Source organism: Pleurodeles waltl, chromosome 9 (genome assembly GCF_031143425.1).
Source record: "Pleurodeles waltl isolate 20211129_DDA chromosome 9, aPleWal1.hap1.20221129, whole genome shotgun sequence".
NCBI lineage: Eukaryota > Metazoa > Chordata > Amphibia > Caudata > Salamandridae > Pleurodeles > Pleurodeles waltl.
This window is the reverse complement of record NC_090448.1, coordinates 1,091,406,064-1,091,423,175: the sequence shown is the minus strand read 5'-3', so window position 1 is coordinate 1,091,423,175 and position 17,112 is coordinate 1,091,406,064. Positions and strand designations below refer to the sequence as shown.

At 45.7% G+C, this 17,112-nt stretch overlaps 1 protein-coding gene across 3 annotated transcripts in view; it reads left to right on the top strand.

The window, feature by feature from the left end:
* Positions 1 to 17,112, top strand: part of VPS39 (VPS39 subunit of HOPS complex) — a 229,021-nt gene that overhangs the window by 150,439 nt on the left and 61,470 nt on the right. For all 3 annotated transcript variants that reach the window (XR_011198842.1, XM_069208779.1, XM_069208778.1), the window contains exons 17-18: positions 8,439 to 8,537; positions 8,808 to 8,922. Coding sequence is in view for 2 of the 3 variants with exons in the window: in XM_069208779.1 (XP_069064880.1) it covers positions 8,439 to 8,537; positions 8,808 to 8,922 (214 nt within the window). In the remaining variant the exon portion in view is untranslated. The remainder of the gene's footprint in view (positions 1 to 8,438; positions 8,538 to 8,807; positions 8,923 to 17,112) is intronic.

Below are 17,112 nucleotides of genomic sequence, written 5' to 3'. Positions count from 1 at the left end.
TCAAAGAAGCCAACCGCCCTTGGTATGCAGACCTGGCTTCACTCAAAGCAGAGGTGCTGACACCCCACCTCCTCTCACCCCTCCAATCCGGGCCCATATGGCACCATGACAGGCGAAAAAATTAAGTATTCATAGAGGTGTGTCCACTCCTCAGGTCAGACCCACCCCTAACATGGGCTACCTGATGTGGACACAACATTTAGAAATCTGCCATCTCGGTGTTGGCAGATTTAGGAACTCTAGGACACGGTTATGCCCACTTCTTACAGAAGGTGGTCATACAGTGGGTGTAGTGACCCCAGGGTTAAGTAGCCCATTGGCTACTTCCCCACACTCCCTGAAAAGCCCCTAAGTGCAGTATTTAGGAGAGGCCCTGGCACCAGGAAAGTGGATTCCTGCTGACCTACGAAGAAGGCCACTCAAGAGCCGCAAAAGCGAAGGAAGAAGCATCTGACCTGAATCCAATCCTGCTGGGTGGTCTTCTGCTCCCATCGAATTGTGCCAAAGTCGTCTCATCCTGCAGCTGTTGTACCTCCAAAGCCTGGGAGAACTACCTTCCTTCAACAAAGTTCCCAGGACTCCCATGGAGCCTCGGAGCTGCCTCCCTGCATCTTGCAGGAACCCCAAGAGAACTGCGAGGACTCCGGACTGCTGAAAACCCAACATCTGGAAGCACAACTGCACCCATGCCGTCGAGCCCGAATTGAAGTGGGCCAACGGTACCAGTGTGGTCCCCCGGCCTTCTAGAAACAAAACACACCTTGGAGCTTTCCCCACTCGGGATCCTCCAACTTTGCCTGCAGCCTCTGCACACAGGCTCCCTCAACCTCAAGTGCTCTGGTGGAGAAAACCCGACACCGCTATACCAGTTGCCCCTGGTCTGTGGAGAAGAGGGACCCGAAGTGCCCCCACACCAGACCATCTCAATATTGGAACACCACCTGTTGGTTTCTCCTGACTGGATCCACAGTCCTAACCTGCAGCACCTTTTTGGCTGGACCAATCTCCGTTGAGTAACATTGGGCACTCTTTTCCTTACTACACCTCTGCATCCGGCCGCCTGGTGTGACCTGTTGGTGTCGTCCTGACCCTTGCATGGTACTCACCTTAAGTCCAGAAGATTGGTCCCGTAAGTGGCTGTACTATACCTGAATGCAGTACTCGTTCTTCACTCCATAGGATAACATTGGCACTTCGGAAAATTTTGAAATCTACAAATATTTTGCTTGCAAAATGTACTTACCTGATCGTATTGATTCTGGTGCCTAAACACATATAAAGATACATGCTTTTTTTGTAAAGTAGTGTGGATCACCATCTTGAGTTGCATGTCTCATTTATTCACTAGGTGTGTATTTGCAAATAGCTCACAGTCCTCTTCGATAAGCGTGAGGCTGCTCGACCACACTGCCCCCTAAAAGAGCACCTTAGGATTGCTAGAGCAATCCCCTGTAAACTGGTAAGGGAACCCCTGGACTCTTTGCACGATATACCTCATTTTGGTAGATCATATAAAGAGCCAGCTTCCTACACAAAGTTCACCAAACAATGTAGAATGGACATGACCGACTTGCTGGGTAGAGCGATTTCAGCGTTAGTGGCCTTGCGATGCAATGCCTGGCTGAGAATCACTGGCTTTTCAGGGGATAGCCAAGCTCTCATCTTTCTGGAGAGAAGGCAGACTCTGTGATTAAGCATTTTAAGAATAGCAGAGCTACAGCAAGGTCCTTGGGCATGTCTATGGCCGCTCATCACCCCAGTCTGCATGCCACCCGTTTCGTGGGCATGAAACAGGGTCCCCAACCGCATCCATACCATTTGCAGCCACCATGGCGAACAGGCTTTCTGACCTTTTTGTGGCCGAAGACGTGGTTCATCTAGACCACATGGGGCAGGTAGCCAGTCCACCACCCCTTCCTCAGAGAGCTGACACATCCATTAAACTCCTTTAGTTTGCCCTCTGACCATCATGGACATCCAGTGGGGGGACCGTTGAGTTTTGCAAATCGTCCAAACAGGGTATTTCCTCCTTTTTGTGATTGTCCCTCTACCCTTGCACCGACTTACGACTGGCTGATGGAGTACTACCTCTCCTTCCTCCACCAGGAAGTGCTGGTTCTTGGCCAAGGGAGCCTTAGAGAGGGTGCCGGCATCAGAAGTAGGTCGTGGTTGCTATTTCTGCTACTTTCTGGTGCCCAAGAAGAACGGAGACCTTCGTCCTATTCCACACCTGTGCCTTCTCAATCTCTTCCTGAAAAATGAGAAGTCCAAAATGCTAATGCTCGGGCAAGTTCTTTCTACCCTGGACCCAGAATACTGGATGGTGGTATTAAACCTACAGTATGTTAATTTCCATATCCCCGTCCTGCCTGCCCACAGACATTGCCTGCGGCTCTTGGTGGGCCAGGAGCATTGTCAGTTTGCTGTGACCCCCTCCGGCCTTATCAGCACCTCTCGGGTGTTCAGGAAAGTGATGGCAGTGCTTGCAGAGGTCTGGGGTTCCAGTTTATCCCCTCTGTAACTATTGGCTGTTAAAGGCGGGCTCGCCCCAGGCAATCATCACCCACGTCCAGACTATGGCGAACCTTCTGCATTTCTTGGGGTTCACTATCAACGTGCCACAGCCACACCTGACTCCTTCTCAGATGTTCCTTTTCATCAGAGCTGTTGTGGATAAAGTGCAGTTTCAAGCCTATCCTCCTGAGTGGTGAGTCCTGGATCTTCAGGCTATGATAACAATGTTTGTTTATTTATTTAGTTATTGGTTTTGTAATGTGCACAGCTACCCTCTGGGGTTTTCCAGCACACTGCACAAATCAGGTAGGGTGGAAGCGGGAAGATTCAAAATAGCCAAGTCTTCAGGCCTTTACAAAAGGCCAACAATGTGCTACAAATTTTTAAAGCTTCTGGAAGAGCATTCTACAACTTAGGGCCAAGGTATGAGAAGGCACGTCCTTTCATGCAAGAAAGACGGAACCCCAGTAAGTAAATAAAGAGAGATTAGAAGAGGAAAGAGACCGTGAAGTGTGATAAAGGTCACCAATTCCTGGATCTAGTGTGGTTTCATGCCTTGTTTGATTTTAACCATGTAGCATTATGCCTTGAACTCAATACGTTTTGAGACCTTAAGCCAATGCAATTACCGAAAGAAATGGGAGACTGACTCAGATTCAGGCAGGTGGAAAAGCAGTCTGGCAGCTTCATTTTTTAACTATTTGACGGTGATGAATGGTTGTCTTGTCAGCTCCTAAATGAAGTATGTTATCGTAATCTAGTCTGGATAAAATCAGAGCCTGGACGCGGTCCTCTGAGCTGCAGGCGGGATTAGCCAGATAATCGTTCTCAACCACCTAAGAACAATAAAAAAATGATGGCAACATGGGATCTTGGGTTGCCTGTTGACTCGTAGTCAACGTGTCATCGATCAAAAAGCCCACATTTTTCACTTTCCTAGATGGAGAGGGTAAGGCTCCTAAATCAGAAGGCCAATGTCTAGAGCCCCAAAGAGCAGGGTTCTTACCTAAGATCATAACCTCTGTTTTATCCCCATTGAGCTTAAGGGAATTCTTGTTCATCCAACTGGAGAATATGCTCACACCATGATTCAGAGTAGAGGAGTCTTAGCATTAATCTGAAGAAAGAGAAAAGAAAATCTGCGTGTCATCCACATAGGAAAAGAGACTAAACCCACAGTTCATTATTAAACTAGCCAGAGGACTAACCTTGATATTAAATAGGAGCAGACTTAAAACCGAACCTTGAGGGACTACTGTAGTCAAGGCCCAAGGCGTGGATTTGGTATCTGTTGAGAAAACTTGGAACATTCTATCTGTCAGAAACTAAATCAACCATCTCAGAGCTAAACCTTCAAGACCGAGGACGTCAAGTCTATCTAGTGAAATGAAATGAGATACAGTATTGAAAGCCACACTCAGATCTAGTAGAATGAGTGCTGCAGTACCACCACAGTCCACATGTTGTTTTAGATGTTCCATGACGCAGAAAGGCAGATTCAGTGCTGTGACCGACTCTGAAGCCGAACTGTGATAGATGAAGAAAATTGTTAGCTTTAATGAAGGAAGTGAGATGGCATTGACATGTTTTTCTAGTACTTTAGAGAAGACTGGTAGTAAAGAGAAGGGACGATGATTTGCTAAGTTAGAAGAATCTAAATTCGGCTTTTTCAGTAAAGGTAAAACCACAGCATATTTCCATCTCAAAGGTATCACCCCATCCCATAGAGTAGAATTAAGGAGATCCATTATCAAAGTTACGCTATGAGTGTACCTCCCAGCAAACTTAAAATTGCTAAAGGGTCCAGTTGAGATCAAGATTTAATGGGTTGCAAAGTATTTAGAAAATATGTATAATCAAAGAGAGGCCAATCCTTCAGGTTTGAATGTAAATGATTATCCGAGATGTCATGACTAAGTTTCCCCCTTAGTCAAATTCCCCGAGTCAACAGTCTGATCGGAATCGAGTTTCACAGTCACCTTAATTAGCTGTGTATGAATATTTTCAACTTTGATAGTATAGTGGCAAATGAAACATTACTGACATTTGCTAGTTCTTTCACCACTTTAAAGAGATACCGCAAGCAGTTTTGGGCATTTAATTTTTTTTCTGCATAAAAGGTCGTGCCAGCATGTTTACACTGATAAGCTTTCAAAGATTCTTGGTATTTGCTTTTCGCCTCCTCCATGTAAGATTTTCTCCATCTTTCTAGTGCTTTGCAGCATTTCTTTTCACTTTAAAGGGTGTCAGTAAACCAAGGCACTGGAGGAAGAACTCTGCCAGCATGTTTGGTGGTCATAGGTAGAGAAACATTGATGGGCTTAATGAGCCATGAGTGGATCATGGCCTAGTCCAGCTCAGCCTGATGCACTAATAGTGGTTGATTATTGAGTAACTGTTCATTCCAAGTTAAGATATTTAGCTTAGACCAGTTTCTGTAATTCTCCTTTGAATCAGGGTGAGTTGTCAACCTTGGAGATCAGGCCACACATTTAAAAGGCACAACATAATGATGTGACCAACATAGTGACAGCTGGGGTCAATTAGCAGATCCTTGATGTTAGAAAAGATAGGATCAAGAATATGTCCTGCCTCATAAGTGGGCTAAGAGTTTAAGAGTACAAGATGGAGGGCACATAGGTACTCGATAAAGGAGATACACATGTTATTGTGGCCATCTTCTAAACAGAGATTAAGATCCCCAAGTAGGATAAAATTGGTAAATTTTAAAACACAGGGCACAAACAATTCGGGTAATGAGCTGCACCACTTTCCTACATAACCGGGGGTGGTAGATCAAGGCTCCAAAGAGCGAATCTGATGGGTATAGGAGAGAGTAAAAATCAAGGCTTTGATGTTTCAGCCTGTAGCCTGGATTTCGGTGAGAATGACCATGGGGTCGTTCGGCCTCATGGCCTCCTGCATCCTGCTTGTAACCCATGCCCGTTAGCATATGCAGGCTCTGCAGTGGGATATGAAGTCCCAGTGGGCAGAGCAGTGGTGAATCTCTCCGACATGGTCCCTGGAATTGTGAAACAATTGCTGGGGTAGCTGACGAACCATGATTGGGTCCATGGCAGACCCCTCTCCCTTCTCCAACCAGAGCTGACTGTGGTGACAGATGCCTCACTCCTGCGATGGGGTGGCCTCCTGGGGTAGGTGGTGATCAGAGGTCGTAGTCTGGGCTCCACATCAACCTGTTGTAGTTTCAGGTAATTCTCATGGCATTAAAAGCTTTTCTTTCTTTGATCAAGGCAAGGCTGATACAGGTGTTTATGGACAACTCCACCACCATGTGATACTGCAAGAAACAGGGCAAGTGGGTTTGTGGACCCTTTGTCAAGAGGCTCTGCCTCCCCGGACATGGCTGGAACATCAGGGCATTTCCCTTGTGTTCACCACCTGGCGGGCTCATTGCCATAGTGGACGAACTCTGTTAAAGATGCCTACCACTGGAAGTGGTGCAGGGTCTCTTGCAGCAGTGGGGAGAACCTTGGTTAGATGGGTTCACCAGTGCCAAGAACGCAAAATGACTACACTTTTGTGTTTGGAGTTTTCAAGGCGACACCAGACTCTTTTCTTCTTCAGTGGAGCTCCGGCCTCCTGTACACCCTTCTGACTGTACCACTCCTGCTCAGAGTTCTCAAGAAGATCAGGAGCTACTAGGCCCAAGTTAAATTTTTAGCTTCAAAGCACGGAGAGTCTGGTGTCCGAGCTATTGAGCATGAGCATAACCCTTCGGGAGGATCTTCTGTCGTATCAACAGGGAGGGTTCTGCACCCGGACCTGCTTACCCACCACCTTCATGTCTAGAGACTGAGCTGCGACAACAAACAGCTTTCGGCTTTCATCCTGAAGACTGTGATATTGTTCTGGCAGCCAGGCATCCCTCCACTAAGTCTCTATATGCTTGCCATTGGGATACATTTGTGATATGCTGTGATTCTCATAACATCAACCCTCTTTCTGCACCCCTCTCTAAGGTCTTTCTGTTTCTTCTGCCATTGACACAGCAGGGCTTTGCTCTGGTCACAGGTAAAAGGTATCTATCAGCCATTTTGGCATTTTTGCAGTTGCTGGACCAGCCTTCTTTATTCAGGTCACCTGCTAGATTTCTTAAAGGCTTGCAGGACGTATCCCCTCAGGTCATTCATTTATCATGCCCCAGTGTCATCTAAATCTTTTTCTCACCTTTTTGACGTGTGCACCCTTTGAACCTCTGCACAATTGTCTTTCTAGTGGTCATAACATCGGTCAGCGAATTGCTGGCACTCTCGACGCACCCTCCCTACACCACCTTCTACCCAGACATGCTGGTCCTCAGGACATGTGCCTCCCTTTCGAAGGTTGTGACTCCCTTCCATGTCAGCCAGATCACCCTGCCTACGTTCCTTGCTTCACCCCACCCATCCAAGGAGGAGGAGAACCTCCACTGTCTGGACCCAAGAAGAGCATTGTTCTACCTTGAGTGCACAAAAGCGTTCCTAGTGGATGATCAACTCTTCGTGGGGTATTTCGGAGCTAAGCGAGGGAAGGCTGAGTGGAGAAATGGACCATCTCAAGTTAAGTTGTCGTCTGTAACAAGATCTGCTATGCACTGACCAAGAAGCAACCCCTGAGGGATTGCTTACAAATTCCACCAGAGCTAAGTCTGCAACCACTGCATTAGCCAACTTGAGTCCCTGTCCTGTACATCTGTCAGGCAGCAATGTGGGCATCTTGTCACACATTTACTAAACACTACTGTCTGGACATTCAGGTCGGTCCCAACAGGCACTTTGCCTATTTGGTCCTGCAGAACTTTTCGGTTTAAACTGACTTCTCAAACCTACCTCTGGGGAGACATTGTTTGGGTATCTATCTAAGATAAGGAATCTGCAGTTATAAGTCTCTAGCAGATGAACAGGTTACTTACCTTCAGAAGCTTCTTACCTGGTAGAGAGACTATCCTACCACAGATTCATTACCAACCCTCCCCACGAGCCGATTGCACTGTAAGGAGCACCCTTCTCAGGGCCTTAGTATTACATACCAGTGGTTAGGTCTCATTGCGGCTCTTCACCCATGCCGTGTAGAGTCGCAAAAGTAGCTGATGTTAGTGCACCAGGGTGGTACCTACAAAGGTACCACGCACATCAATCCTGGCACAGACGATGCTGATGTGTGGCTGAACAACACCACCTGCTGGCGTGCAGAGGTACTGCTCAAATGCTTCTGGATCCAGTCTGATGCCTAAGGTATGGGATCTGTGGCTAGAGTCTCTACCAGACAATACGTTACAAAAGGTAAGTGACTTGTTCTTCAGTTGGTGATTTATGACATCTGGTCAAACAATAATTGGAAAAGCCTTCATGCTTTTTTTCTGTGTATGCCAGCCTACAGGAACCATTATTCACTATAGTCAATTGCTTGTGGAAAGCCATGAGTAATTTGTTGGCCGCAAGTGAGAAAATCATACAAAGATATTGGGTTTTGTGTATAAATGGGAATTCGAAATACTTGTGGGTGGAACTTTCCACAAGCTCGTCTATTGAAAACAAATTTAAAGACTCACCCGTTGTAATTGGTATGACTTAAAATTGCAAAGCCACAATTGTCGCCCATCTTTTCATCATGGCTCCTTGCTAGTGCTTGCTTTGCACTTGTTTGTATTTAAAAGAAGCTCAAAAGTGTCCCTCATAATGTCTGTAAAGTTTTTATCCACTATGTCTAACAGTGGTTTGACATGCTAAGTGTTGATTCTAGTTTATTCCGTGTTATTTCATTTTTACTTAAACCCTATCCTAACAGAAAGAGATTTTTCAGCATCCTTCCTCATTTAGTACAGGGGTAGCTGTTTAAGAATCCATAGTTCCTAATGAACTGTCTCTCTTAGTGCATTTATCCAGAAGCATCAAGGTTTCACTGTTCTTTGTCTTTGGCAGATATTTACAGAGGATCTACCCGAGGTGGAAGCTCTACCACGCAAAGAAGTGCTTAATTTCTTGATGGAGAACTTCAGACCACTAGCTATTCCATACTTGGTGAGTTTATTTCCTAACATTGTAGCTTGTTCACAATGAACAGTTTTCAATTATGTCTTTTTTTGGTCTGACTTATTGTTCTTGCAGGAACCTCATTATCTGTGACCGTAATTGAATATATGAAAGTTAACATATTTAATTTTCGTTAGGATATTTAATTTTGAGCTATTGAGACAAGAAGATTTTAATGCTAGTGTGTTGAGACATACCAGAGTATCTTGGGTGTGATCTGAGAACTAAGAGGTCTTGTCTTTTTGTATTTCTTTTCAGGAGCACATCATTCATATTTGGGAAGAGACTGGTCCACAGTTCCATAATTGCCTGATCAAGCTTTACTGTGAGAAGGTTCAGATGTTAATGAAGAAATATATTGAATCATCTAATGGTATGCAACTTGAGTGCGTTGAAATGTGGGGTAAAGGGAAGAGTGGGAAGCTCATGTGCCAAATTAACTTCTGGAATCCCTTTGTATTACTCTTGCAACGTTTACGCTCAGATCTTAACTGAATTGTCAAAATCTGTGTTTTGTATTTAAAGTTCCAGTAATATGGCAGTCATTATTAAATGCTCTTTGTCTCTTGTCACATATACATACCGGCTCAGAATTTGATAGTAATTAACCATGATTGTCCTCCTTTTGACATATTTGTCCTTAAATTATGTAATTGACTCTTAAGTGTAAAGCTTTAACGTTCTTTTTGGACCTACTGGATTTGTCTGTGCAACTGATTAAGAGTGCACCAGGAAAAATAGCCCTCTATTTCCCTCTGGGTAAGATTCTACAGGTATTGGTATTTCCCTGGGGTTAAATTCCAGAGGGACTGCAAGTTGAGACAATCACAAACAGAAATTATAGTGGAAAGTTGTGTTTCTACACTGATTTCTGCATGTATTTGTTGGCTGTTTCCCCTGTGCTCATGTAAACCGGTTTTACCAGCCAAAATGTGAGTGGGGAATGAAGTGCAGCTTAAACATATGCCCCTGGTAATTCCATTGCAGGCAGAAACTCCAGTTTCCTCCATAACCTGCATTACAAGGATATTTCTGATAGAACCTTTGGTATTCATTATGGTATTGTAATCTACAGTCTCCACTGTGTTATTGTCCCATGTTTTATATACAGTTCCTTGCAACCATTTGGATCTGTCTTAAATTCTGATAGGTTTTAATATTTTCAGTGGACACACTGGGAATCCCCAGTACAAATTTAAGGAAGCCGTGCTAGAACACCATGAAAGGAGCTGCTGACCCTTATGATAAAGTACTAATGGCTTTAGGTTATGGTGTAGATTAAATAATAAGATACATTTTTAGAAGATACTATCACTTGCAAATTTTCCAGTGCTAGAGGCCATACATTTTTAGCTCAATCTCTTTAAAACTCATTGACAGGCACTTATTTAATGAACAAGAGTAGTTTTCAGGTTGAATGCACAAGCACTTCAAACCTGTTGTCTTCTATTCTGTGGGCTTTAACCACATCATCTCACGGCCATCACTTTCATTTGTTCGTGGGTTTGCCTTTCAAAAATCCCTTTGTCATTGCTACATGCTTTATGTTTGTCCTGCCCTGAGGCTGATAAGTTACGCCTTGGACACCGAACCTGTTACGTAGATAATTGCACGATTGCCGTTATGCTTTATTGTGAGCAAACAAGTTTTTTATTTTGTCTCTCTCCTTTGCGCACCATGGCGCTTTCAAGTCGTACACAGCGCGAATTCAGTCTGCAGTATTGAAGTGCTTTGCATGACTTCCACTTTCTTCACATTGTTTATTTTGTTTCTCCATGGCCATGGGGCTGTCAGGTTTTAGACAACGCGAACTCTATCTGCCCTTTGCGTGACTACCAGTTAATTCATATTGTTTCTTTTGTCTTTCATTCTCGCACCATGGCGCTTTCAAGTTTTACACAGCGCAATGGGCAGTTTTGGAGCGCTTAGCATGACTACCAGTTACTTCACATTGTGTCTTTTGTTTTTCCTTCGCATTCCTTGGCAGCCATGGCACTTTAAAGTTTTACACATTATAATGGGCAGTATCAAAGCTCTTTGCATGTATAACAGTTACTTAACACTGTTTCTTAGTTACCTCATGTCACAGTTAAGAAGAGGGCAATGCACCCCGTTCATGCACAGCTTACAAAGTTGCAGCTCAAAGCTTGTTTAACTATAGTTAAGAACCTTAATTTTCTTCATCGTATAGTGCTGTGATACCCTATCCTTGACAATTCCTGTTTCACTGTTTCTCATTAAAAGTTCCCTTTTGTCACACACGTTCTTGCAGAGCTGCTTGCAGAGTGGAATTATGTGTCAGGAAAGGACCAAAATATCAGGCAGGGTTGACCAATTTATGTGGCAGAAAAGTCCAATTATGCATTTACAATGCCAAAAGCTCTAACTTTCGCAAATGCGCGCCCTGTTGCATTGCAAATGCTTGTTATGAACTGCTGTAGCCTGTGGAATTCTACTTAGTCGGTATTGGGGCTTATTTTGTTTAGAATTTCCTTAATGACATTTCAAATGATCAATAACGATGGTCATGTTATGACAATAACATTGGTCAGTATACAGGCCCCACATTGCTATTCATAATGTTCTAGGATACATTCCTCAGCTCTAGTTGAGTAACCTCTAGTGTGATACTCAGTTTCACCCCCATCAGGCAGGTCACAGTGATCATTAAGGCAACTGTTATGTGTTGCAGTTCTTTACAGTCCATTCCTAATGGCATTGGGGGAAAGGAGCATCATAACACTGGAAGACCTTGTTTCCAATATTTTTCACCATTTAACATACCATAAATAACGTCCACCATAGGTCCTCGACACCCCCCCCCCCCTTCCGTTACACATTTAGTCAGGTATCTTGGTCTGGTCCTCCTCCTTGGACTCCACTAATGCTTGAGTCATACAACTCCAGGATAACAAGTCGCCCGCAAACCACTCATCACTGCAGGATCTCAGTCTACTTATAAATATTGGTATTAAAAGAGAAGTCGAGGTCATATATATGGTTTAAGTGTGTTTAAAAGTATGTGGGACAAAATATTAAGCTTCTGTAGACAGCTTAATATTTGCAAAAATGATGCAAGAGGAGATGTTTATAACTTATTGCTTGACCCTCCTGATTTAGGGCTCTTCATCAACCAGTCATCAACATGTTGATAACATTAAAACTGGGGCAGATGCCAGTTATGTTTGCTGAAAGAGACTTTTTGCTGGTAGTGTGAAAGTTACAAGTGTTACAATTTAGTCCTTCATTCACTTGTTCTTTCAGTGCAGTGGTTTGGTTGAGTCTCCGGTACAGTATGTTCATGTATTTATGCTATTTAATGTGTCAGTGAAGTACAAGTTACTTACCTTAAGTAACAATAGGTTCGATGGCATGTGTAGCTACAGATACACATGCTGTGCACTGTTCCTGCCATCTAGTGTTGGGCTCAGAGTGTTACAAGTTGTTTTTCTTCGAAGAAGTCTTTTTGAGTCACAGGACCGAGTGACTCCTCCCTTTCGGCTCCATTGCGCATGGGCATCAACTCCATCGTAGATTGTTTCCTTTCCACCATCGGGTTCGGACGTTGTTCCTCTTCGCTCCGTAATTCGAATCGGGAAAGTTTAGAAAATCATTGAAATCCGTCGGTATTGTTGCATTCGCGACCGGTTTTCTATAGATACATCGGCACCGACGAGACAACCACTTCGGCGGCCCTTCGGGGCTTCCGCACTCAACCGAGGCCTGGTCGGCCCAACCACACCCATCGTCGAAGACTCCTGGACCAGACCCCCTTCCGTTTCTGTCTGATGTGCCACGCCAAGTATCCTTATACAGACCAGCATCGGGTCTGTAATCAGTGTTTGTCGCCAGAACACAGAGAGGATACCTGTGAGGCCTGCAAGGCTTTTCAATCGAAGAAGACCTTAAGAGATCGACGAGCAAGGCGTTTGCAGATGGCATCGAAGTCGACACAACACCTCAACGTCGAGGAGGAAGAGATGGCTATCTCGATCCAGGGTTCGGAATCGGACGACTCCGACGGAGACCAGCCACCGACGGCAGGACAAAAAGTGAGTACACCTGCCCCGTCCCAGCCCCAAACTCAGGTGAAAAAACAGAAGGCCTCGGGGAGGCCACTGCCGGAAGGCCATGGCTCGACCCAGAAGAAAAGCGGTGACCAAATAACATCTTCGGCACCGAAAAAGGCCAAGATCGTGCCAAAGTCTTCCGACTCGGGTCGAGAAACCGGCATCAAAAAGTCGACAACGATTGGTCGAATCGAATAAGCCTCGAAAGAGCCTATTGGAGCAGAGACCGACCATATTCATGGGTGTTTTGGTACTGAAAAAACGGCTTCGGACCCGAAAAAGACTTCTTATACAGAAGAACATGGGTTCTCCCAACAACTTAGAGAGGCACAGGTTTGAGCAGGAGCTGGATTTGTTAGAGCTTGACCAAACTCAACCAAGGTTACAAATCCAAAAGGACACAGGAAAAATTCAAACCATCCCTCCGCTCAAGTTTAAAAGAAAATTGGCTTTTCATGCAGAGACTGAAACTGAGCAGCCAAGAGCAAAGGTGGTTAGAGAAAGGTCACCAATCCCACATTTCTCCCCAGAAATGTCGCTACCTCACTCGCCACAACGGACAAGGTCCCCAGTTGGCACACCAACGGCACAGTCACCCACACATATTGTGCAGACGCAGGACGATGCAGACCCCTGGGACCTATACGACCCACCAGTTTCAGACAACAGTCCTGAGTGTTATCCTTCAAAGCCTTCTCCTCCAGAGAATAGCACATCCTACACGCAAGTACTGGCTAGGGCGGCGACATTCCATAATGTCACTATGCACTCAGAACCAGTGGAGGATGACTTACTTTTTAATACACTGGCATCCACGCATGCTTCATATCAAAGCCTGCCAATGTTACCAGGCATGCTTAAGCATGCACAACAGGTCTTTCAGGAACCGGTCAACGGAAGGGCCATTACACCGAGGGTAGAGAAAAAATATAAAATTCCCCTGTCAGACCCTGTGTTTATTACACAGCAGCTCCCTCTGGACTCTGTTGTAGTGGGAGCCGCAAGTAAACAGGAAAATTCTCAATCGTCAGGGGATGTGCCTCCTCCACCCCCCCAGATAAAGAAAGCCGTAAATTCGGCACGGCAGGAAAAAGAATGGCGTCGCAGGTGGCCAACCAATGGCGTATCGCCAATTCACAGGCCCTCCTCGCCCGTTACGACAGAGCACATTGGGATGAAATGCAGGATATTATTCAGCATTTACCAAAAGAACATCAAAACGGGCTGAACAGGTGGTAGAGGAGGGACAGGCCATCTCCAACAACCAAATCCGTTATGCACTGGACTCTGCCGATACAGCAGCAAGAGCTGTCAACACAGCATTTACCATCAGGAGGCATGCATGGCTACGCAGTTCTTGTTATAAACCAGAAATACAGCAGGCGGGATTCAACATGCCGTTCAACCAGCAGCAACTATTTGGGCCGGAGGTGGGCACTGCGATAGAATAACTGAAGGACACAGACACGGCCAAAGCCATGGGTGCGCTCTACTCTTCCCAATATAGGGGAGCATTTAGGAAGCCACAATTTAGGGGAGGGTTTAGACAGCAACCCTCAGAGCCATTCACCGCCCAAACAAAGCCCACTTACCAGTCTCCGTACCAGAGAGGGGGGTTTCGTGGTTCATACAGGGGACAATACCCAAGAGCAAGGGGAAATTTCAGCCTGCCAAGCAGACCCCTAGTAACAAGCAGTGACTTCAATGTCACACTTCCCCCAGCACACATCACTAGTGGGGGGAAGATTAACAAAATACCACAAACATTGGTCAAACATTACCACGGACACATGGGTTCTATCAATTATCCAACATGGTTACTGCATAGAGTTCACACATTTCCCTCCAGATGTTCCCCCAAGGACGCACAAACTGTCAGCACAACATGTAGACCTACTACAAATAGAGGTGCTAGCACTATTAACAAAACAAGCCATAGAACTAGTACCGCACCATCAAAAAGGAACAGGGGTTTACTCCCTATATTTCCTTATTCCCAAAAAAGACAAAACACTAAGACCAATTCTAGATCTCAGGACGTTAAACTTCTTCATCATATCAGATCATTTCCACATGGTCACACTACAAGACGTAGTTCCCTTGCTAAAACAAGGAGAATACATGGCAACACTGGATCCAAAGGATGCGTATTCCACATACCCATTCATCCATCTCACAGGAAATACCTTAGATTTTGTCATACAGGGCAACCATTACCAATTCAAAGTATTGCCCTTTGGGATAACAACAGCACCCAGAGTATTTACAAAATGCCTAGCTGTAGTAGCAGCTCATATAAGGAGACATCACATGCACGTATTCCCATATCTAGACGATTGGCTCATAAAAGCCAACACTCAACACTGGTGTCAAACTCACACGCAATATGTAATAGATACTCTACACAAACTAGGGTTTTCTATAAATTACCAAAAATCTTACTTGCAACCATCCTAAATACAACAATCCTTGGGAGCCACACTCAACACGCAAAAAGCAATTGCCACTCCAAGTCCACAAAGAGTTCAATCGTTTCAAAATATAGTGTCAAGCATACAACCAAACCAACAGTACACAGTCAGGTTCGTAATGAAACTACTAGGCATGATGTCCTCATGCATTGCTATTGTTCCAAACGATGAAGGGTGCAGGAGGAAACATAAGAGTGAGGCCTTTAAGAACCTCCCAACAAAGGGAGATTTGAAAAGAGAAGGTTGGGTAAGGTAGCCTTAAGAAGGCAGAGATGGCAGACAAATATCCCTGAGGGTGCCCAGAGCAGAGCGCTGCTGGGCAAGAGAGAGAATAAAGAGGAGAACCTCTGAGAGAGGTGCAGAGTGGGGATCAACAGATTTGTTGATACACCATGCCACAAATTTCTTCCAACGACAGGTGTATACCGTTTTGGTGGAGGGACGCTTGGCTGGCAAGATGACATTACAGACTTCGGATGGAAGGTCAAAAGCCATCCACTGTCGCCCCTCAATCTCCATGCAAGGAGGCAGAGACTGGATAGGTTCAGGTGGATAACTGTCCTCTGCTGCTGCCACAGAAGATCCTTCCGAAGGGGCAGCCTGATCGGAGGATCGATGGCCATGCTTAATAGCTTGGGATACCAGACTCTTCGTGCCCAGTTTGGAACCACCAAGATTACTTGGGCCCGGTCTTGCCTTATCTTCAGAACTCTGGGCAGAAGTGGTATCAGTGGGAAGGCGTACAGGAGCCCTGAGTTCCACTTGTGATGAAAAGCGTTGCTGACCGAGTGCCACCTTGGAAGCTCCAATGTGCAAAACAGCTGACATTGTGCGATCTCTGCAGAGACTAACAGATCTAACCAAGGCTCTCCGTACTGCTGAAACAGACCTTGCACCACCTCCGGATGGAGACGCCATTTGTGATCGACTATTTATCGATGACTGAGTTTGTCTCCTCTGACGATCAGAGAGCCCGCCAGATGTTGAACCACCAGGGAAATGCCCTGGTGTCCCTGCTATCTCCAAAGGCGAGGAGTCTCTTGACAAAGGTCCACGACCCCACTCCGTCCTGCTTGTTGCAGTACCACATGGCAGTGGTGTTGGTGAACACCTTCACCATTTTCTCTTTGAGAGAGGGAAGGAATGCTTTCAATGCAAGTCGAATCGCCCGGCGCTCCAAAAGGTTGATGTGGAGCCCGGACTCCACTAGAGACCAGAGGCCTGTGATCTCCACTTCTCCCATGTGGCCGCCCCATCCCAGGAGTGATGCATTTGTCACTACTGTGAGATCTGGTTGGGTAAGGGAGAGAAATCTGCTGTTGACCCACTCTGGATTCAACAACCACCACTGCAGGTCTTTTGCAGTTCCCTTCGAGATCTGAACCATGTGTGAAACATTCCCCTGATGCTGCGCACACTGGAACTTCAGGTCCCACTGCAGAGCCCGCATATGCCATCTGGCATGTTGGACCAGCAGGATACAGGAGGCCATGAGGTCTGGCAGCCTCAGAGTCACTCTCAGCGAAATCCAGGATAGAGGATGAAACAATGGTGCCATAACCTGAATAACCTCACTTTTCTGGGGGATAAGCCCGAAATTACACTGTGCCCAGAACAGCTCTGATAAAAGGGAGTGTCTGAGAGGGACTCAGGTGCGACTTCGGCACGTTTATAGTGAACCTCAGAGAATGCAGGAGGTTCGCCGCAGTCTGGAGGTGGGAGATAACTTTCAAGGGCATGTCCGCCTTCAACAGCCAGTCGTCTTGGTAGGGGACGACTGGAAGCCCTAATCTGCGCAGAAGAGCTGCAACCACTACCATCACTTTTGTGAACACCCGAGGGGCGCTGGTAAGGCCAAAGGGGAGCACTGTAAACTGAAAGTGCTCATGACCTACCATGGATCGTACGTAACATCTGTGGGCTGGCAGGATGGGAATGTGGAAGTAGGTGTCCTGCAAGTCCAACACTACCATCCAGTCTCCAAGGCAGAAATGACCTGAGCGATGGCTAGCATCTTAAACT